The sequence below is a fragment of the Chiloscyllium punctatum genome, chromosome 35, assembly GCF_047496795.1.
Source record: "Chiloscyllium punctatum isolate Juve2018m chromosome 35, sChiPun1.3, whole genome shotgun sequence".
NCBI classification, from domain to species: domain Eukaryota; kingdom Metazoa; phylum Chordata; class Chondrichthyes; order Orectolobiformes; family Hemiscylliidae; genus Chiloscyllium; species Chiloscyllium punctatum.
Genome location: NC_092773.1, coordinates 18,418,751 through 18,441,945, shown reverse-complemented (window position 1 = coordinate 18,441,945; position 23,195 = coordinate 18,418,751). Strand labels below are relative to the sequence as shown.

General features: G+C 40.3%; 1 protein-coding gene across 1 annotated transcript; it reads left to right on the top strand.

Annotated features, from left to right (window-relative positions):
• Positions 1-700: 700 nt before the first annotated feature.
• Positions 701-22,052, top strand: LOC140459724 (bifunctional methylenetetrahydrofolate dehydrogenase/cyclohydrolase, mitochondrial-like). Its single transcript, XM_072554171.1, has 8 exons — positions 701-859; positions 4,078-4,262; positions 6,471-6,593; positions 9,200-9,352; positions 10,375-10,482; positions 13,175-13,267; positions 15,004-15,129; positions 20,751-22,052. Exons 1-8 carry the CDS (start codon positions 780-782, stop codon positions 20,873-20,875), a joined length of 993 nt encoding a protein of 330 aa, XP_072410272.1. The 5' UTR covers positions 701-779; the 3' UTR covers positions 20,876-22,052.
• The last annotated feature ends 1,143 nt before the right edge of the window (positions 22,053-23,195 follow it).

The following is a 23,195-nucleotide window of genomic DNA, read 5'->3' as shown; positions in this document are numbered from 1 at the left end:
CCAAACACAAAACCTCAGGCATCCCATGTTCACTTTTACGCTGTCTCGATCCAGCATTGGCTAGTTTACTCACAACTGGAATGGTCGTCATCAAAGAGTCTTCGAAGACTCTCCCGGCTGTGGCGGCAACGGTATTTAGAACTACACTTTTGCCTAATAATCAGTGACTAATGTTTAGGTATTGGACGATGTTTGATCACGGTGAACGGTGGAGGTTTTGTTCTTGACATGACGTATGCTATTTTGCAGTTCGGCGGAGGATAGAGGACTCATTGAAATATTAAACATAGCTAAATGATCGCTAGTTGCAATATAAATGAGATCATGTTGGTTGTCTTGGAGTGGATGCTAGATTTGAGGAGTAGTGAAAGAAGCCTGTGGCAGCCTCATGTTGGTTCCATCGTTTATTCACGGTGTAACGCGAACTTCCACGCAGCACAAACCATCTTGTTTTCCCAAGTCAGAGCCACCGTGGCTGTAATTCTCTTGCAGAAGCGCGATGAACATGCCTGACTCGCCCTCTCCCGCCGCAAGAGGTCAGGGAACGTCAAAACTGGTGACGTGATGTTTGTTGCGCGGTAACCGAAATGGAAACAGTTGACGGACAGGCACTGGCTAATCAGCAGGGGGCTCGCTGGGGTGACGTTGGCACGGGGCAGCCAATTGGCTTCCGCCGGGGGCGGGGGTTAGCAACCTCCAACCCGCCTTTTGCGGACGTCAAGGAGATGTAAAAGGCGGTGGAGAATCTCCTTCTGTGTCTGGTCAACGCAAGTAGAAGCATGGCACATAGCAGCTGGCTTTTTCGCAGCAGCCTGGGTAGGCTCTGTTTTCACCGCCAGCTTCACCTGAGCGGCTCGAGGTGGGTATCTTCCTCCCCTCTTTCGCCACCCCCCTCGCATCGTTTCTGTCGCAGGTTGAGGATGTGGTTGCCGGTTTTTGCATGCAGTGGGAGGAGAAAAACCCATCTTTCTTGCTTGATAGGCGCCGGACATGAGGCTGCTGATGCATGATGAAATATCTCCAGCTACTTACGCTAGAGTGATCTGAATGCCGGTCAACGTGATCCGCATTGACCGCGGGTCCCAGCATTAAACTTCCCAGGGCGACACGGGATTAAAATTTCCGCGATCTGCACGTTTCCGCTCCCCCCTATTTCAATTCCGCATTTGGTATGAGGGCGAGAGAAAAGAAGTTAACGCGTTCTTGGCAGTGTTGTTATTGTAGACGGTTTGTGAGTGTTGGTTTGTGCCCGCACTTTGTTGGGGGGAGAGCGTGTTGGGGAGGTGGTGAGTGAGAAGTTAATAACCCCTTTCAAACAGCACAAAAAGAAAGCAATCTGACCTACATCCTGTGTTAATTAGGCGAGTTTCTCTCATGAATATTCAAGTGTATTTTGTATTTGTCCGACGACATCTTCATATTCTACCCGAAGGAATTCCGATGTTGCAGCTGAGCCAATTTTGTTTCTCCCTCCAACAAAAACTAAATTTCGAGCTCCATCGGTTTTCCGTTGTTTGGTGCCAAACTTTAAATTGGGTCTCACTCAGCTGTTCGTCTGCCGTCGCTTAGTTAAATCCCCAGTTTGATATTTGGATCCCAACTTTTATCAAGATTTTAATCCACTTCCTTTTGTACAGTGATAGCGAATGGATTGTAAGAAGAACACCTCAAAGATTATGTCGTTGTTTGGCATCGTTTTTGGTTTGCATGTGAACTTGCATGAATATATAGATTTTCAGACTACTATTTTGTGGCTCTGGCTGAAACCATGGTACTCAATGGAAAACTCAGTGCAGAGCAAATAATTGCATTAGCCAGTGCTATTGATTTCTTAGAAGGCATTTAATAAAAGCTTGAGTTGAAAACTCATTCTGTTCAAGACGTTGTAATGCAGTCCTTATTTGACGATCTCTAATTGCCATCCTTTTTAAGTCCACGGGCTTCTTTGAAGGTAAGCTTCCAAATAACAGCTGTCGATTCTAAATCTGGAGGTTGGACAGTTCTATCGGTTTCCAGGAACCGTGAGTTATACTGCTGAGAAAGATCTATGTGGCTCCAGTTCATGGAGAAATCGAAGTGTTGAAATGCGTAAAACGTCATTTTTAGTTAGTGAAGTGACATGGTAAGGGATAGTTACAATCATTGCCATGGATACGTCAGCTCTTCATGCACAAAACACCTATATTTAACCATTTATTTTACCGTGCATATAATTCTTTAAGGGCTATCGTTTTAATAATTGCTATTTGATTTGCAATCTTCAATCACAGTTAATATCATCATAATTAAAATTCATGATTAACTGTTGAATACTGAAAAGTTAGCTGAGTTCATAGCAAGCTTCCTCATTGTGATTTTAAGCATGCACAGCTTTGTGTTTGCAGCAATGTCCCTCCAGCGCATTCTACTGGGAGTAACTGTTCCTTTTTTTTGTTTTTGGAGACTATTTTGTTTGAGTGACGAGGGCTGGTAGTTACGTGGGGCATATCTGTAATCAAGAAATTACGTAGTCCAGCATTGTTGGTGCACCCTAAACCTAACCGATGATCTAAGATTAATTTTCAATTCAATCTCTCTCTCTCTCTCTCTATCTATCTATCTATCTATCTAGAACAAGAGGTTTATAATTGGAGGTTGACACACTGAAGGCTGTATTTTCAAAGCCATTGTTAAAGTATCAGCACAGATGAGTTTCCTCATCTGTGTGAGAGTACAATACCACCCAAGGTTTGTCGAATGTCCTATGAAGGGTTGACGTGTTTTGATTTGTTGTAGTGTCTGCTCGTTTCCCTGTTCTAGCTTTCTGAAAACTCGTGCTAAAAAGCACTAAGATGTAGATGCTATGCTATTTCAAAAGTTACTCTATTTCCCCATCTCTGAGTTTGTTCAGTATTCTATTCGTATTACCCATTTCAGTCACCGGGTTACCTTTTTTCACCTTTTTCTAAAGACCTGGTTTGCTGTGAAATAGCAAAGTGCTAGCAGCCACTTACCTCTATTACCAAAGTGGCTAGTTAAACAGAAGATCGGACATTGGTGCCTGCAGATCATTGAATCCGATTTGATCTGGTTCTCGTCCCAAGTCCCTAGACACAGTTCCAAATCAGGTCTTTTGATAAAGGTAAGGAGCAGGGATCCAAGCCAACCTTTGTCTTTTCAGCTGCTTCACTGAGATTAACTGTGACACTACAATTTTGCTATTGAACTACAGATTGAAAATTGCATGTGCGTTGCACTTTCTGTTTTTAATTCTGTTTTGCTTGTAAATATTTAAATCAGATTAAAAGTAGATCCAATATTTCATATCCCTTCATGACAGCTTAAAGGGAGTGTTATTATATGATTGACTTTCTTCCACTTGCTGCACAAGTTGACAATCAGCTGGAGTTATGGCTAGCATCAGCTGTGATGCTCGGACTAGCAATCCAATGACCTACTTATTGTCTCATCCACCTGTTCCAAGATGTTCATGAAAACCCTTTGGATAAATGTGACTTGAACCTTCGTGTCCTTGCTCAGATAGGATCACTGCCACTACACTGCAATGAGCCCCAAACATGGCGTGTGTGTAACTATATAAGTAGTTACTGCATTCAAGGCCTGCACAAATGAAACTTGCTATTGTTGTCCCAACCATGAGTTTCACTTTTATGTTAGCCGTATCATGTACTCACCCATAGAATCAATAGAATGCATATGAGCCAAATCTTTCTCGTGGTGGTGTCTAGAACCTGGGAATATTTTCAAAACCAAGCTGTCTAATTTTTAAGACTGAGTATTTGTTTCTCTTTGATCTGAGGAATTTTTCTAGCCAGAAATTGATGGAGGCTGAGCCATTAAAATTGGGTAGCTTTTTATTACACAAACGAGGCTGGAGTTGAGACCCTAATTGGTTCAGCGGTGATTTTACTGTGAGGTAAACGAGCTGAAAGACCTATTCCTGCTTCCGATTCCTTTCTTCCTGTTAAGATATTCATGTCATGTTAGAAATGTTATGAATAATTTGGCCTCCAAATGAAAACTTTCAAAATCTACATTTTCCTTGAGCTTATTTTTATTGGCCTATTTTAATTTCAGAAATGAGGCAGTAGTTATCTCTGGAAGAAGGCTTGCGAGGCAAATCCAAAGAGAGGCCAAGGTTGATGTGGAGAACTGGGTTGCTGACGGCAATCGGAGACCACATCTCAGTGTTGTTCTAATTGGAGACAATCCAGCCAGTCATTCCTATGTGAAAAACAAAACAAAAGCTGCTGCTGATGTAGGTATGGATTTCAGTGTATTGTGTTCATTTTTATCCAAGTATTCTGTTTCACACAACACCAGTAATGAATGAAATCCTTCGGTTTTAATGTCAGTTGGAATTTAAGACATTTCCTGCCACTGTGAAGAATAGATTTTGTCCCTTGGGAACAATGACAATATCATGAGGCCATCTTTTTAAGGTGGTGTTACGAAGGACTTTTAACCAACAAACCCCATTCCATTGTTCCTGAAAGGTACATAAGGTGTGGGGTTTTGTGGACAAGTTTTTCACAGACTAATCAAGTTTTCAGAAAGCTAATGATAATATAGAATTTAAATTGTGTAACTTTCCGATAAGTGTGACTCAAGCCCTAGATTTGGATCATTGGATTATAACAGTTAATATTGATTCTTATTCAATGTTTCCTGAGGTTGGTCAGGTGACCATTGCAACTATCTTAAGTCAATGTTTTCCTTTTTTAAAACTAGTTTAGTCTATGAACGATCCGAGGTACTAGTAGCATCAGGTGATGGCAGTGTAAAATTGTCGTCTGGGTTTCACCACAGCCAGAATATTATCAAGTAAATGTGATAACTTCCATCTGTAGGCCAAAAGCTGCTTTTGGCCAACAGATGTAACATCTGTCACAGTGGACTAATTTTGAGTGCTCAGATCTCCTGCTTCCATGTCTGTGCTATTCACTCCTGTTCTTGCTCACTTTAATTTAAAAATCTCATTGGTGCCTTTAGTAGCTCTTGACTTGTCTACTCCAACGCATCCTGACTAGCCTCGCTAATTCTAGCATCCATCCAATGCCCTCTTAAACTTGATGTCTTTAGAAACTCTCTCTATCCAAACTCTTGGCACCCCTGTTTCTCTCATCTGCCATGTGCTTAATGACCTACACTGGCTTTCATGTTGGTGATGTCTAGACCTTTAAAATATTTGTTCTTTTTTAAACCATTTTAAGATCTTGCAGCGTTCTTCTAATTCAGGGTGTTTGAGCAATCCCAACTTGAGCCGCACCACTGGTGGTGGATGTGCCACTTTATGACTATTGATCATTCCATTGTTATCACTCATTTGTTTAATATCAAACTTTGTTTTTTTTTCTGGACATCGCTGTAAATTGATTGCTGTATTTCTGATGTTGTGACAGCAGCTACACTTTGTAAACAAAAAAGTACTTCAGCTGTCAAAATAAATGCTGTATAAAAGTGTTGCCAAGTTTTCTTATTCAAAGAAATACAGCTATTGTTATTCCCTTGCTCCCAACTTCTCCACTAACACTTGATTTGGTTTTGTTCATGTTTCTATTTAAATGATACTTAGCTTTCCCGATAGCTCAGTGCGAAGCTGAATCAGGCACAGGGACAAGATTGCTGATTCGTGCCCCTTCTGAGCTTGCTGCTAACAGTTGGAGAGGTGGCCCCAAGTGAGAAGAGAAAAATCAGCTTTTGATGTCTGTATAGTGAATGATGTGCTAAAGGAGTGTCTCAGTGGCTTTCAAGTGCGGTCAGGCTCTGGTGTGTAAAGTGTGTGTAGCCGTAGCTCTTTTTCTGAAGGTGCACGTACATTGACTATATCCAGAAGCAAAAAGTGAAGAGGAGTATCTTGGGAGTAGGCTCATGTGACTGCAAGTCCATTAACCATAGTTCTGAAGTGTTGAGGTAACTTCAAGGTCCTTTGTTGACCGCCTTTGAGAACCTTGTTCTGTTTTGTGCTTGTTTATGATTTTCTATAACAGTCATTTAGTTTGGTTCCTTGTTTTAACATTCTCAGGGCTATCTTTGGCTTTCACTTGTCCAGTTATCTCACACTTGCTACCTTGCACCCCGATATATTCTATAGTTTTCACAGTATCATATTAACGTCTCCTTTTTCTCTACATTAAGTTTGCAGAAGTGCCACATCTCGAATCACTTCCTTGTTTTGATGAAACTTTGTCAAACTGAAACATTTAACTCTGTCCCTACCTCCACTCATGCTGTCAGACCTTTAAAAGCATGTCTATGATCTTGTTATATTTCAGTTTTCCAACTTGGGCAATGCTTTGCTTTGCTTCACTTTACCATACCTTTTGCTGACTAAATTTTGACAGACTTGAGTTCAGGGTAACAATAGGCAATAAGTTGGTAGAACAGGCTGGTATGATCATTGACTGACAGTGCCGATTTGAATTTTGGATGTTTCATTGTAGTAATAGTTATTTTGCTTTATTACACAGGTATCACGAGTGAGACCATTCTGAAACCAGCCAGCATCACTGAGGAAGAAGTACTCCAGCTGATTGATAAGCTCAACAATGATGACGAAGTTGATGGTTTGCTTGTACAGCTACCTCTGCCTGGTAAGAGTGTGGTACTCAAGTGAGCTCTTGTGTTTGATTAAATAGAACTACTAAGTATTCAGATCAAATAAACATGTTTTGTTTTTCTTTTTGGGTTGTTTTTGAGTTGTATTCAAATCAATTATTTGAGTAGCTGGAACATATAGCTGCCAAATTTTAATCATACCTAAGAAATGCTTAAATGAATAAGGATTTCTCCACATTTTCTTAACAATCCTGTTCTTAATTGTTTTAAATTAGATTTTAATTTATATCACTTAGTTTGTCACATCAAAGATGTTATAGTGCAGCACAATTGGACAAAAAACTGCAAGGACTTTGTTTGAAAGCTGTTTTTTTTAATAAAATTGGAATTCCATGTAAAGAAGGCCGTTTGTATTATTCAGAAACAGTTTAAACCACTTGCCTTGGTGAACCCATTTTTTTAAGTTTTTTTGTTTTTTTAGGTTGTGTGCAGCTGGAGTTTTGATATCTGAGAGATACTGACTTGAGTGCAAGGCAATTTTCATTCCATGGCACGCCCAGCTCAAATGTTTGTTTGTTCTTTATCTGTTTGTTTTCTACATTTTTGAATATTGCATGTGAAAAGGTTGTTAACTGCGCCTTACATGAAGTAATACATCTGAAGATGTTTTCAAGACAGCGTGAAGCCAACTGATTAATTGTCAATGTGCAGGCTCATTACCAGCTCAGTCCAGTACTAACTGGTCTGCTTCTTGCCCCTGTTGCAACTTCGTTCAAAGATGCAATCATCATTTCCTTAGTTCTTATTTCATCCAGTAATTCTGATGTCGTGGAATTAATTCAGTCACTTGGTGAAAGAGTCTTTTCCTCATCCCCACCATGTATCTGGATGCTCACCTTTTTCTAATGTAAATCACATTTACATTAAATTGCATGTGTTTATGGTTTTGCCAAGCTTTTGGCCATTGGTGCTGTTTGCTATGTCACTGCTTAAAAGATCAACAGCAGTCTTTGTCACTGTTCAGTTACAGATCTGGGCACATGTCAAGAACCAACATAGACATTCCAATAATTAGGATTTTTATGCTCCAGATTTCCCAAAGAAACTTAGCAAATGTATTTTCCTCCTTTCCCCAAGCATGTTATGAAACCAGATCGTATCTTTAACTGTCTGTAAACAGTTGAATTGGAGCACCCAGACTGACTCTTTCCTGTCTTATTTGCACCACCTTGTATGGGAATATAAAGATGCCTAAAAGTTGTGTTGAGATCTGCGTGACCAAACTGTGAATAGAGGTGCTCGGATGCAGGTATTTCTTTGTAAAAGACCTGTTCTGAATTTAAAGGGGGGAAAGAAAGAACATTTGACAACTGTTTGGTTTGTAAAACATCTTCCTTCAGGGGTCCCAACCCAGAAACTGTCATTTGTGACTGATTTTCTTTTTCAAGTGTACCATGTCATGCTCACTAAAACAGGAGTCAACTAAAAAGAACATTCAATCCAGCATCACGTATCTCAAAATGTAGGGCTAAGATGAGTAATTCCTTCGTCCAATAGTGACAAATCCTTTTGAGTTCCCTCCCTCCCCCTCAAGAGAACTCCGAAATCTTAGTCATCACATTTCGGATAGGAAGAGAAAAGGAAATCCTAGATGTGAGATTCCTCAGGGATATACAGATAAGCTGAGCTAGATGATCTCCCATGACAGAATGACTGAAAACACTTGAATAGCTGAACAGCCAACCTCTCTTTTCCGATTAATACCAAGGAACATTTACCATACCGGTCAATGTCCAAAATTACTGGTAGTATATTCTGCTCAGGGAGCTGACTGCAAAATTGGTGGAATTGCTTTGTTATCTTGCTGTGGTCATTGAATTTTCCCTCTTATTCAATTGACTACCATTTACTATTCGTCAGTTGATATTTTGCAAGTGAGGGGAATGCATTGGAGATGAAGTTTTAAATGCCATTGGCAGATGAGAAGAAGACATGGAGCAGAAGAATTGCTTGACTAGTATTACCAGTTTTATTTCTTGTTTACTGTACCTCATGGCACTTTGGGATTGCTACTTCACTGCCTTTTGATTTATTGCTATCTTATTGAATATCAACCTGCTATTAGGAACAGAATTCTGCTTTCTTTACCACTGTATGCAGTAAAACTAAAGTTTAAAATACCGTAAGCATAATACTCAAAATACTAAAGATGGTTTTAAGATTTTCTCCTGAAACCTGTGGTGAAATTGCTGTTTCATTCTGTTGAGAGTAGTGGGACCTGTGCAAATATTAAAACTCTTGCATTTAGTAACAGATCATTTTGGCCCAAAGGGTCTCTGCCATGTACATGCTCACAATTTGTTTTTCAACTTTTTCATTTCAACCATCAACATGTCCTTCTATTTCCTTTCTGCCTTGTTCTTTTCCCCCTGGTCACTTTAAAAATCCAACAGCCTTGGAAGCAACTGTTGAAATGTTTAGAATAACATAGCTCTGTTTCATGCTTATTAAATTGGAACACGCTTCATATTATAGACCTGTTGGAATTTTTTCTTTTATTTTAAAAAAAATCAAGTGATGCACATAGGCTCTATGTACCGCTATTTACGCTTGTAAATGATCATTCATTTCATTTTCCTAGAACACCTGGATGAACGCAAGATCTGTAATGCAGTGTCCCCTACCAAGGATGTGGATGGATTTCATGTGATCAATGTAGGTCGCATGTGTCTGGATCAGAAGTCCATGCTGCCTGCTACACCTTGGGGAGTGTGGGAAATAATCCAAAGAACAGGTAATCTTAAATAAAATGTTGCTGAAGTACTTTATAACAATTGGTTATTTGAGCAGAGATGTATAAACACACTTGTACATTGCTTGATTTCTGAAATGTTTCATGTCTATTCAATTTTTTTTGTTTCAAAACCTGATCTATTTAAAATAGTGCAGTTGAGGTGGATTACTATTTTCAAACGTGGGGATAAACCAAGGGCTCTGCCAGTGTTCCCTTTGCTTGTCTGAAGGAACAGAAATTCCCTTGACTTAGATCACCAAAAACATAATCTTGGTGTTGACGCACAGTGCAAAAATGTACAATTAGGGGAACTTCAGCCTCTAAAATGTATTGTACGTAATAGAACAGGAAACGAGAGTTTTTGATGGGCGAGGGCAGGAGGGTATGAGGATAACTTTTCATATTTCAGCAAACAATCAATAGTTTTTTTTTCCAGTCAGCCTAGAAGAGAAGCCACAGTTAGGACCCTTGGTTCTCTAGAGGGAGAAGGCAGAGTTGTTCTGGAAAGATGAATACAATTTTTTTAAGGTGGTGGCTGGACTAGTTAGCGTTTTTTTTTATTATTCATTAATGGAATGAGGGCATCACGTTGTAGATGAACAATTCTTACCTGTCCCTAATTGAGTCCTCCATATTGCTGTGGGTCTGGAGTCGCACGTAGTCCAGACCAGGTAACGACGTCAACTTGCATTCCTCAAAGATATTTTTGAGCTGGATGGGTTTTTCTGATAATAAACAATAGTTTCAGGTTGATTGTTAGACCCCTTGATTGCAGGTCTTTGTTGAATTCACATTCCACCATTCTACTCTGAGATTTGAACCTGGGTCCCCAGAACGTGACCTTTTTTGGTCTTTGGATTAACAGTTCAGCAATAATACCATGAGGCAATCACTTCCCCTAATCCGGTTTCATCAGATTGCAGCCTTGTCAAAAACTGCATTGTAGTGTGAGAGATCTGTGGTCAATATTTCATCATAAAAGTTGTGGCAGTTCTCTAACAGGATAATGTTTTTCCATCCAGGAATTGCAACTCTTGGGAAGAATGTTGTTGTGGCTGGACGGTCAAAAAATGTTGGAATGCCCATTGCTATGCTTCTCCATACTGATGGGGCACACGAACGACCTGGAGGTGAGGAAAGGGAGAATCGTACTATGAAGAATTAAATGTTTAACAGGACTTCCATTTTTGAGGTTCAGTCTAGTCTGCTTATTCTCCTTCAGTGGTTGTTCAGAATGGCCCATGGTGAAACTTTGCGAATGCCATCATGATATTCATCAGGTATAGTTAAGGTCGAAATGTTTGTGCACTGAAAAAGTGAACTGCTGGAGTCTTATGTGACGACATTGAAAGCCCAAGATCTTTGCAGAAGAGTCATATTGGACCCGATGTCAACTTTGTTTCTCTCTCCTGAGGTTGTCCCAGTGTTTGTTTATATTTTCAGATCTCCAGCATCCAGAGTATTATCAAAGTGTTGTGTAATATTGTGTCAGGGAAAAGGAAATGCCCACTTTTGAAAGTATTGCTTTTGTTATAAAAACTTTGAGGCAAAAACACTTCTTTTTTTTTTCCCTGAAAAAAGCTATAGCATGCTGCTATTCCATTCTAATTTCACAGTAAATCTGACTCCTGTGACCTGAAACTTGAGCTGTTGTATGTTGTAGAAATTGTACTTGATAGTGAAAGCTAACAAATGCCCACCAGACCATCCATTGTTGCTAAGAACCAGTCTATTACAGTTAGGCTCCTTACAATCTGGATAAAATTAAACCAAGGTACTTTACCAGTCAAGATAATGGAAGGATAAAGCAACAAAAATACAAAACTTCATGTGCAATTAGCAGTAGAAGCATTTGCTGACATGAAATGCACATAGCAAGACTCTTGATACATTTTTCAAATGGTTTCTCCTGTTGATGCAGAATGACTAAATAAATCCCTAAACACCCAGAGTCTACTTTTATCCTCAGAATATTTTGACATCCCACCAGTGGGAAGGAACCTCCTGGGGGTCCAGAAGCTGCTTCATTGAATGAAGGAAAGACCTAAGCTTTTACACGTGTTTTCAGCCTGCCTTTGTTACAAATCAATTGTGTTACTAATTGGTCAGATACACATCCCATCAAGTTAATCATGTGACTGTAGGATTAGTGATGGGCACCCTTATGGACAATTCTAGATATTGGCACAATCACAGTGTTTACTAGCTAGCCCTATCTTTATCCTTGGGCCATTTACAATGCATCTTAGTCAATCCACATTCCAGTGTCTGTTCATTTCTGCATCTTATCATTGAATTTTCCCATAAGCAGTGTGGGGATGTTTCCTATGGACAGACAGCCTTAGACAGTAAGGAATTCAGTGGAATCTGTTAAAGTTTGCTTTTCTTTTTGGAAGAAAACTTTTTATGTAAAGCAACCAGTGTGATATGAATTGTTTGGCTCTTGTCAAAACTGTTTGTGTAGTTTGTCAAAATGATTTAGACAACTCCAACCAGAATGTTATGAATGAATTTGCCCAGATGTCCCACAATACGAAAACGGTCGAATCAATACGAACACAAGACAGTACCAATGCAAAATGGACCCAACTTTATTAGGAACCAAGTTACAATAACCTTTTTAATACTAAACATACAATCTCTAATCCTTTTTGGTCCCTTAAGCATACAAAACATTCCAAGTCTCCTGTAGATCTAAGCTCCCTCTGGGTATGTGAAGCTGCTTTCTTTCTGTCTATCTTTGTCTGGATGATCAGCTGGTCTCCTGCCATTCTGGCCTCCCTCTGGAGGCCTCCCGATGATTCCATGAAAGAAGTCTGCAGGTGAAGTCTCCTCTTATACCTTGTAGATGAGTTTTCTATAGTTTTGGCCGAGATCAGTGAGACATTCTTCATAGTTTGAAACACCGTCAATCATTTGGTTTGCTTGCTGGAGTTAGTTTATTTGTGTAGAAGGACCTGGTGCCTTTCTGTGTTTAGTGAATAAGTTGTTAGGGGTATGTCTATGCAGGTTACTTGTTGCCTTTTACTCTATGCTAATATCATTTAGTACTGGACTGCTGCGTTCACACTGTTTCTGTCTGGTGTGTGGGTTTTATGTTTTTACTTGGCCAATGTCCCTAGCACCCTTTGCTGTTTGACCAAGTTACAATCTACCTGTGTTTGAGCAGCCTCCAGCTGCTAAGCTGTACCAATAAAACTCCTACAGCAACTCCTAGAAAAACACAGGATAGAAGAGGCCTTTCGGTCCTGTAAGTCTGTACTGACAAAAATACAATAGAATAGCACTCCTCCTACTTTGCCACATTCGGTCCAAAACCTTGGTTCTTGTAGTGCTTCAAATGTTCATCAAAGTACTTTTGGAAGGTTGAGATTTTCTGCTTCAACTATCCTCCCGGGCTGTGCATTTTCAAACTCCCAAAACCCTTTTTAATTGAAATGGTTTTCCTTAAATCCTCCGTGAACCGTTGCCTTCCATCTTTAAACCATTGCCTTCTTGTTCTTGGTCCTTTGACTATATAGTCCTGTTTTGTCACAGTTGGAATGGAGAATTAAGGTACTATCTCATACGTTTTCACAAGTTAGGAAAGAATTTATGGCATTGATCATTACAGCCTTTGATCACATGGTGCATCTTTTGTTTGAAAAGCTTCATCATAGTGTTTTTTTTAGTTGAAGTTATATTTTACTGGTGGCTCACTGGAAGAGATGGTGCCCTGTTTTGTTCGACTTTGTGTTCTCGTATCTCACCCTAATCTTTTGTGCAGAAAGGGGATTTGTTGCTTTGATCGCTACTTGCAATAAAGCAGTTGTTATCTTGCAGGGGATGCTACAGTGACCATCTCTCATCGATACACACCCAAAGACCAGCTGAGGGAACACACCAAGCTTGCTGATATTATTGTGGCTGCAGCAGGTGAGCTTTCATGCTTCAGTCATGTTTGAGCCTGGGTTTCACAAATTGGTAGAAAGTAGAACTACACCCCTCCCAAGCACACATGTCTTGCATGCACCCACATGTGCATACTGACTGGCACGCAAAGTCTAAGTTTTGTTATCCTCAGGGTTTTCTTTTGTTTTCCGAAAACTGGGGTAGGTGGTTCAGGAGTAATGACTCACTAAGGGAGTGTCTGGATTTTTCCATCACCCTGACTCTAAAGGATTTTTAGGTCTAAACCTTTTTTTGATTTAGATTAGATTCCCTACAGTATGGAGGCAGGCCCTTCAGCCCAACAGTCCACACCAACCCGCTGAAGAGTAACCCACCCATGCCCATGCTAACCACCTGAGCCACTGTGCTGCCCCGTGTTTAATCAAAATTTGTTCTGCCAAATGTTCATTGAACTATTGTCAGCTCTCTACGTTTTTTGAGTGTTTTGTTTTTTTTTGGTTTTTTTTGTTTTTTCCTAATCCATTCCTGAATCTGATCAACTCCACTCCTGTCACCTCTTCCTCCCCTCCCCTCCCCTCCCCTCCCTTCTCCCCTTCTCTTCCCCGCCCCCAAAGGTCAAAAGATAAATGTAGAATGTTCTTGACATGCCTAACTAAAATGTAACGAAATTTACCGCGGTGGCACTATGTTTCACGAATTAAGCCAAACACTTTTTTTTAAATTGCAAAATGAGTCTGCAGTTTAATCTACTTTGCTCCTTTATCTGTCCAGACAAGGGAACAAGTAGAGACAGAGGCAGGGACAAAGTGTTTTTTTTTGTTTTAACGTTGATCCGTGATATTTGGAGTTTCTCAGAACTATCTGTCAGAACACTTGTTTCAGAAGGATATTCTTTCCCAATGGTTGCACAGCATTGAGACAGTTGTCATTATGTTGATAACAGTATCACAAAACAAATTTATCTTGGTGCAAGGATGGTGAGAAGCCATTTGTGTCATTTCTCATTGTTTCTGGAAATGGCAAACTTGTTTCTTTTCCTGTTCTCTGCATTTCAAGGTTTAAATTTCCCCCAAACTCAAATTGTATCCTTTTTGGGATTTATTTTCCACAAATGCTATGTTCTGTAAATCTGATGGTTCTTTGTCTTGCAATAATGGGAGGAAATTAAGTTGTGCAACATCCTGTGACTGATCAGGCAATAGTTTGCTCTTTAGTCTTGAAATCTCTTAATTTGGGTGTGAATTCACAGTCCTAACATGTTTAAAATATTTACGTTGACAGATATGTTTTAAAAAAATAACACTTGAGTTTAATTCAGGATTCCTGACTTGTCAGAGGTTATTTATCCAAAAACAAATGGGAGCAGCAATGGGTACAGTCACTGCTGCCTTTTGTACCACTTAAATAGATCATGACTCAACTTGCCCATCAAATTCATTTTCCTAACCTACCTCTGTATTTTGTGGCCCTAATGTCCAACAATATGAAGCTTTTAGTCATAATTATATTGGGACCCAGAATCCTCTTATATAGACATGTACAAAGATTCATAATCCTCCATCCTCAACTTGTTTTCATCACAATCCCATCCCAATTTCGTAAACGCCAAAGACAATGTGCTCATTAAAAGTACAGTCCTGATAAAAACAGAAACCAAAAGAACTAAGGATGCTGTAAAGCAATTTCTGTTTTTGTCTCAGAAGAACAAAATTGCGTACGCACAGAATTGTGACTTCATCCCCATTACTTGTGCATTGCAGGTATTCCAAAGCTAATCACCGCTGATATGATTAAAGAAGGAGCAGCAGTCATCGATGTTGGTATCAATCGTATCCAGGACCCAGTAACCGGGAAGCCCAAACTTGTTGGTGACGTTGATTTTGAAGGTAAATGGCTTACACTGAAATATAAAAATAGCACATGCGATTTGGACAGTGCACAATGATGCGAGCGTGAGGAATTCAGTTCTGGTTCATCAATTGCACAAGAATATATTCTATTTGTAATTTTGCATTATATTTTGTAAGGGACCAGGAACTTTGATAAGCACAAGAAATGAATTATCATGAATTCGACAAGTTGCAAGGACAGTTAAATTTATCAAACTGGAGACCTGTTCTGACCCACCTTTGAAGTAGGTGGGACTTAAACCTGGATCTTCTGGCCTGGAAGTAGGGACACTGCTGTACTTCAGAGAAGACTACAGGGTTCTTTGGCATTACGGCTCAGGGAGAAGTCCCAACAGTAGTTGGATTGCTGCATACAGTTAGGACTTTCAAATCTGAGGGGTCAGTAGACACAGCTAAGTGTTCGAGTTGGGTTTGACAAAGTCCTGGATACAAGAAGCTCAAGCCGGTGAGTTGTTCCTGTTTCACTGCAGTTGAAAATTGACAGTTGGAAAGGCAACTAGCAGCATAGATGTGGTGCAGCTAAACAGGAGGTGAGAGGAAGGAGGGGGAAAAAAACCCAGTGACAATGGTGTCATGTTGAAGCGAACTGTTTATGAAAAGCTGCAGTTGTGATCAGAATGGAGTTCCCAGAGTTTGGGTGTGTATACTCAGGAGCAGAGGCCTAACTACCTGAACATGAGTCATTGAGTTAACCTATGGCAGATTGCCTTTTGAGGGAGATCTGAAACTAGACTTTTAAGAGAGAATAGTGCTAAATCATCAATCCCTTTATCACAGTCCCTTCCCGGATTTGAATCCCTTGTAAATTTTTTTTTGACATGTTTGATGACCAACAATGGTACTGACGTCTGTGGACATTTTGGGAAATCTGTGGTGTCCGTTACAATCGTATCCGTGACTTGGTGTGCTCCATGAGGTTTCTGATCAGTTTCTCTGTTCAACATATTGACCTCCACTTACTTCTAATTGGATGTTAAAATTTTAGGCCTTACTCTGGCAATGTTCTGGAAATCAGGCTCTGCTATTTTTGAGTTGTCACAAAACCCAACCATTTCAAAAAATATGCAGAAATCCTCCAGTTCACCTGACTTTCTGACTCAAGTTGACAACACATTAGCTTTCTATACTTAACAAGAATTGCTACTCTTTTACAAGTAAATGGACTGTCTTTCCATTTGACCAGTTATGAGTGGTCAGCATGTAATCCTCCAAGTTAAACTCTAATCCCATTATTAACTCTATAAACAAGAGTTAATGTAGATGCACTCCAAATTCGAGAAAAAGATATGGGTGGAGGGTAGTTCTGGGAATCAGCTCATGGTTCCTGTTCACGTGGTTTGCTAAAATGATTCTTGTGCTTCTTGATCTTCCATTTCTGAATATTTTCAGTTGTTTGCAAGCAGCACATTGTGACTGGTTCATGCTTAAAAATATTTCTGACTTCTTAAGTTACTACTTACAGCAACTGCTGAAGGAAAAGTAAAACTGGTTTCCTTCAGGCTTCAAGTGGTTTTTAGTGCAGAAAACAGGCAGTAATCAGATGTCTTTTTAAGAATGATTCTGAGGCAGCTGAAAATAATCGCTGAATTGTTGGCAGGCCTTTGTCAGTGATATTTGGAGTAGGGACCAATTATCAATTAGCCACTTGTTGCTGGCTGAATCTCTGCTGTGGTTCAAGTTTTCTGTAAACAGTCCTCCACTGTGTGAACCAGCACCTCTAAACAGTCTTGAAGTAGGTGTCAGGTAGCTTAGTTTGCAAAAACTGTTGTCATCCCTTCAATAATCCTTTTGATGTTTCAAATCATTGTTCTCCCTTTACAGTCCACCATCAAAAACAAAATAAACGCTGTTGTCTTTACAAGATCGTTACTATTCTAACACGATATTGTAAAGATTACTTGTGTTTGTTCAAAATTGTGGAATTTCGTAACTTCAGTGGACTCCCCATATAAAAAGTGGCGACAAAAGCAGGTGAGAGATTGGAATACTGCCATGACTAACACTCCTCGTGACTCCCCAAAGCCTGTCCACCTACAAAGCATGAGTCAGAAATGTGATGGAATAGTCCCCACTTGTCCTGGATGAGCGCAACTCCAACAACACTCAAAGCTTGATACCATCGAGGGCAAAGTTGCTCACTTGGCATTGCATCCACTCCCTCCACCACTCACGATCAGTAGCAGTGTGTACCATCTACAAGATGCACTGCAGAAATTCAAAGATCCTGAGATCAGTACCTTCCAAACCCACAACCACTTCCATCTAGAAGGACGAGGGACAGCAGATATATGGTAACACCACCCCCTACAAATTCCCCTCCAAGCCACTCAGCATCTTGACTTTTTTTTTTAATTCATTCATTTTCTGTGTCGTGGGTGATACTGGCTGGCCAGCATTTATTGCCTGTCCCTAGTTGCCCTTGAAGATGGTGGTGAGCTGCCTTCTTGAACTGCTGCAGTCTACCTGTTGTGGTTTGACCCACATTAGGGAGGCAATTCCAGGATTTTGACCCATCGACAGTGAGGGAATGGTAATATATTTCCAAGTCAGGATAGTGAGTGGCTTAGAGGGGAACTTGAAGGTAGTGGTGTTCCCATATATCTGCTGCCCTTATCCTTCTAGATGGAAGTGGTCGTGGGTTTGGAGGGTGCTGTCTGAGGATCTTTGGTGAATTTCTGCAGTGAAGGTGCTGAGCATCATTGGTTGCAGAAGTGGATATCTCTTCACATGGTGCCTATCAGGCGGGCTGCTTTGTCCTGGATGATGTCTAACTTCTTCAGTATTGTTGGGGTTGCACTCATTTGGGCAAGTGGGGAGTATTCCATCACACTCCTGACTTGAGCCTTGTAGATGGTGGACAGACTTGTTTGTTTGTTTGTTTGGAGTCAAGAGGTGAGTTATTTGCCACAGTATTGAGTCTCTGAACTGCTCTTGTAGCCACTCTGTTTATGTGGTGGGTTAAGTTGAGTTTCTGATCAATGATAGTTCCCAGGGTGGTGTTAGTGGGGGAATTCAGTGACTGTAACATCACTGAATGTCAAGGGATGGCAGTTAGATTATCTCTTATTGGTGACGATCAAAGCCTGGCATTTGTGTGGTCTGTATGTTACTTGCTATTTGTCAGCCCAAGCCTTGATATTGTCCAGATCTTGTTGCATTTGGACACAAACTTCAGTATCTGAGGAGTCACTAACTATGATGAACGTTGTGCAATCATCGAGTGTTCCCACTTCTTACCTTCTGATGGCAGCAAGGTCATTGATGAAGCAGCTGAAGATGTTTGGACCTAGGATACTACCCTGAGAAACTCCTACATAGGTAACCTGGAGGTGAGGTGATTGAACTCTAACAGCAATCACCACCTTCCTATGTGTCAGGTATGACTCTAACCACCAGAGAGTTTGCCTCCTCATAACCTATTGATACCAGTTGTGCTGGAGCTCCTTGATGCCACACTTGGTCGAATGCAGCCTTGATGTCAAGAGCTCTCTCGCTCCTCACCGTTGCAATTCAGCACTTCTGTCCATTTTTGAACCAAGGCTATAATGAGCTCAGGAGCTGACTGCCCCTGGCAGAACCCAATTTGAGCATCACTGCACAGGTTGTCACTGAGCAGGTGCTGCTTGATAGCAGTGTTGTTGTTACCTTCTATCGCTTTCCTGATAATCTACAGTAAACTGATTTGGTGGTAACTGGCCAGATTGGATTTGTCCTTTTTTGTTTGATGTACATGACACACATGGGCAATTTTTCACATTGGGTAGATGCCAGTATTATAACTGTACTGGAATAATTTGGTTAGGGGAGTGCCAAGTTCTGGAGTACAAGTCTTCGTTGTGGGATTGCTTAGTTCTGCCTATCACTTGCTGCTTATGCTGTTTTGGCATGCAAATAGTCCTGTTTGACTAACATTTAATCTTCAGGTATGCTTGGTGCTGCTCCTGGTATGCCCTCCTGCACTCTTTATTGAACCAGGGTTAATCCTGGCTTGATGGTAATAGTTGAGTAGGGGGTACGGCAGGCCATGCGATTGTGTGCTGGAGTACAATTCTGCTGTTGATGGCTCACTGTGCTTCAAGGATGCCAGTCTTGAGTTGCTAGATCAGTTTGAAGTCTATTCAATTTAGCATGGTAATAGTGCCAACAACTGTGGGTGGCACAGTGGTTAGCACTGCTGCCTCACAGCGCCAGAGACCCAGGTTCAATTCCCGACTCAGACAACTGAGTGTGTGGAGTTTGCACATTCTCCCTGTGTCTGCGTGGTTTTTCCTCCAGGTGCTCCGGTTTCCTCCCACAGTCCAAAGATGTGCAGGTCAGGTGAATTGGCTGTGGTAAATTGCCAACAGTGTTAGGTGAAGGGGTAAATGTAGGGGAATGGGTGGGTTGTGCTTCGGCGGGTCAGTGTGGACTTGTTGGGCCGAAGGGCCTGTTTCCACACTGTAAGTAATCTGATCTAATCAACACAATGGAGATTATTCTCAATGCAAAGGCTTGGAACTATATTGACTGTTCCTTTACTGTCGCCTGAGGCAAAATCCTGGACTTTCTGCTCGAATGGAATTGTGGGTCAATCCACAGCAGGTGGGCTGCAGCGGTTTAAAAGGCAGCTCACAACCATATTCTCAAGGGTAACTAGGGATGGGCAATAAATGTTGGCCAGCCAGTGACACCCATATCCCACAAATGCGTTTACAAAAAAGTGTCTAAGTTCTTTCAATCTCGTACTGTCTATTGAAAGGGACAAAGTCATGGGTCCCCACCTAACATGATATGTAACTTTAACACTATAGTCTGGGATCGTAGCACATGACAGTTCTTAAGCCATGTGTTCATGGCTAATGATAGATCACATGAACTGGGGTACTACAATTTGCGGAATTGGCCATCAATGCATATATTGTTTTGAGTTAAACAATTGAGTACTGCACATCACTTGGGTCACGAGGACACTGTGGATACAAATGGTTCATTTGGAACCATAGATAACTGGGATGAAATTTCCAGACATTGAATTCACATTTTTATGCCAGAAAACATTTTGAGCTGCTGGAGCAATACGGTCCCACATTAAATGTCAGCCTGTATTTGTAGAATGGGTTAACGTTTTCTTCCAAGTGTCTACCATTTGGGATATTTATAGCCTTTCTTCCTGGCCTGGAGAAGCCTACATTGTTGAGTTTGATTAGATTAGTTCATGAAACCTTGTTAATGAGCTTGTGACCTGCTCAATATTTCTCTTTTTTCATGTGGTTTAAATGTAATTTGATTTGAGAGGAAATGAGACCACATGACAATGACTGTCTGCCGCTTTGCTTTATGGGATTTTGAACTGAGTTGGAATTCCAACATTGTTGGAGAGTAACAGGTTGTTTTGCATTTGAGATGAGGTTGCCTCATTTTATTAATCCTATTACACAACTCAAAAATTAGGTAGCATTTAAATCAATGGTGCATGAGCACCTGTGAAGTTCTTAACTACATAAATGCATTTGGAAAGCTTGCGATACGTCCTTTTTTACGTTAACAGCCGGGTTTACTTTATGGTGGGGACCTACAAAAAGGAAATTATCTTGCCATACTTCTTGTACTATTTTCAGAGGTAAAGAAAAAAGCCAGCTTCATAACACCAGTGCCAGGAGGAGTTGGACCCATGACAGTCGCAATGCTGATGAAGAACACAATCATTGCAGCCAAGAAACTTTTGAAGCTGAGAGAGAACTGAACAAATGGTTGCCCTCACGGTAGTGCCACAGAGAAATGGGGCAGAGTACCCTCATGAACATTCCAACGTACTGTTTTACATCAACACATACCAAAGGCTAATAGTTGAGCAATTTATTTATTGTCATTGTGCTTAAGGGCGTTAAGTTTTTTTTTCACTTTGCATTGAATAATAATTTATTTCAAAGTTCCTTAGTTAAGGATCTACATTTATGTGCAATTTTATATCTTGTTACTGAGATGCTTCCTAAAGCAAGGTTAATTGGGGATTGTTCCCTTTTAAATTATTTTGGGGGACAAAAAATGGTTTTATTCCTGGAAGTGAAGTAGGGATGAGCAGGTAAGCAATTGTACATATCAAGGAAGGACCCTACTATACAGCTTATCTACTCTGAAGGTGTCACGTGAAAAGTCCAGCGAAGATTGTACTACTGCAGTCATTTGGTAGTACTCAGTCATGCTGTAAAAGCAGACAGATGTAACATGATTCATGAAAATATTTCTATCACTTTGCTGTTTTTTGCTGCAGAATAAGATATTGCAACCGCAATTTCTAAATTATATGGATAATTTCTTAATGTCAAACTGTCATAGTAAAATTGCGTGCTATCAGCTCTTCCACTGAAACACCACAGTTGACTGCAAGTCAGGACAGCAACCCCATGTTCTGTCTATGTCAGATCCTCGGTCAGTCATGCAAACCTACTATTATAATATTATCGACTAGACCATTTTTCGATTGAGGTGAGCAGAACAGTATCAAACACAGTTGAGACAGCCTAGTGTGAGATGCTGATGTAGTTTTTGTGTTCCGTACCTGTTACGGATTTGTTTGGTTAGTTGATTTTGCTTTCTTCAGAGATTTCAGAAATATGTAGGTGGAGCTGTTTTATGGGGCAATGTCAACTTCCTAAATTGATGCAAATAATGATTAAGCAATAATTGCTAGAAATGGCCTAATTTTCCTAATGAGCTGTTACAACAGTTTATCACAACTGTGGGGTCAACATACTTTTAAGAATGCAGCGACCATAAGTTGCCATAATTTTCCAGTAAGACATAACTTTTTAAAACGTTTCATGCCAGGCATCAAAGCATTGAGGCATAATATGTATTATGACATGTCTCTTTTTATGGTAAGAGTGGTTCAGGCTGTGAAATAAAAATTTGTTACAACATCCAGCGTAAATCTCAATCTGTCATTGTGAAATTCACTGTGAAATGTACAGGTGTGGAGAAGCAGTTATTTCATCTCCAAGTTTTCAATCCAGTATCACTGGCCACCCTAGTACCAGTGTTTTAAAACACAGGATGTGCAGACAACAATATTTAAACTGGTTATCTACAGGAGGTGTTCTGTTTTGCCTTCCTGGTACTATGGTCAAATGAACAATAAAAATTGTACCGGAACATAGTTATTGAACAGAGGTCAACTGAGCTCTTACCAGTTGTAAATTTTACATGTTTATATTAACTTTGATACAAAATCCTCTTTTAGCATCATACAGTATGGAAAGAGACCCTTTGATCCCTGCGAGCCCTAATCCCAAACTAATCTTCAGGAATGGGTAAAACCCAATGAAGGAGGAGTGAGGTAGAAAAGTAAAGATAAAGCAGTGATTGTTTCCTCATACCAACGAGCTACAATCCTCCCAAATATACAGAAGTGGTTGGAATGGAAATAGTCATGCTCAATAATAGATTAAGAAAACTTAAAACATGTAGACCTTACCCCCTTGTCAAGGCAAGTGTGAAGGTGATAAATATGTGTAGAGCTCTGATTTAATCCGTAGTGAAGAGTACATTTTCACGATATCCGAACGTAAGTTTAAAAGTAGCAATGTTCTTGTTTCTGTGACTGAAACAATAACCTAAGGCCACTGCTGGAAGAGAAAAGCATTTAACCAGGCTTCATGTTTCCTACATTGGCCATTAACCAAGAATTGCATTGCAACAGCAGTCAGCATATCATGGCAAGTATCCATGTAAAGCCCATAGAGCAGGATCAGGACTAAGTGATTGCATACTATCAGCAAAAGCAAATATCCTATGCAGTTTAAAATTGCTGAGGCATAATATTATGCAATTATATCAATTGCTGTGTGGGTTATCAGAGACTGTTATCGTTTGAGAATAGTCTTACAAAATTTATTTTATTTTTATCTGTTTGTCTCCACTCCTGTTTCCATTCTTATCAAATTCTAGTCAGAGAATTATCTTCGATACGCTTTCTTTCCGTCTATGCATCATTTAACTTGTGTGCTTTGTTTTCTCATGATCGCTCCTTGGATCTTTTTCCTCGTTTACATGCTGCGTCATGG

Excerpts from the sequence above, each read along its gene's own strand:
- LOC140459724 (XM_072554171.1), top strand. The coding sequence starts at position 780 with ATGGCACATAGCAGCTGGCTTTTTCGCAGCAGCCTGGGTAGGCTCTGT. Across the intron at positions 10,483-13,174 it reads GGCACACGAACGACCTGGAG|GGGATGCTACAGTGACCATC; the intron begins GTGAGGAAAGGG and ends GTTATCTTGCAG. Across the intron at positions 15,130-20,750 it reads TGGTGACGTTGATTTTGAAG|AGGTAAAGAAAAAAGCCAGC; the intron begins GTAAATGGCTTA and ends TACTATTTTCAG.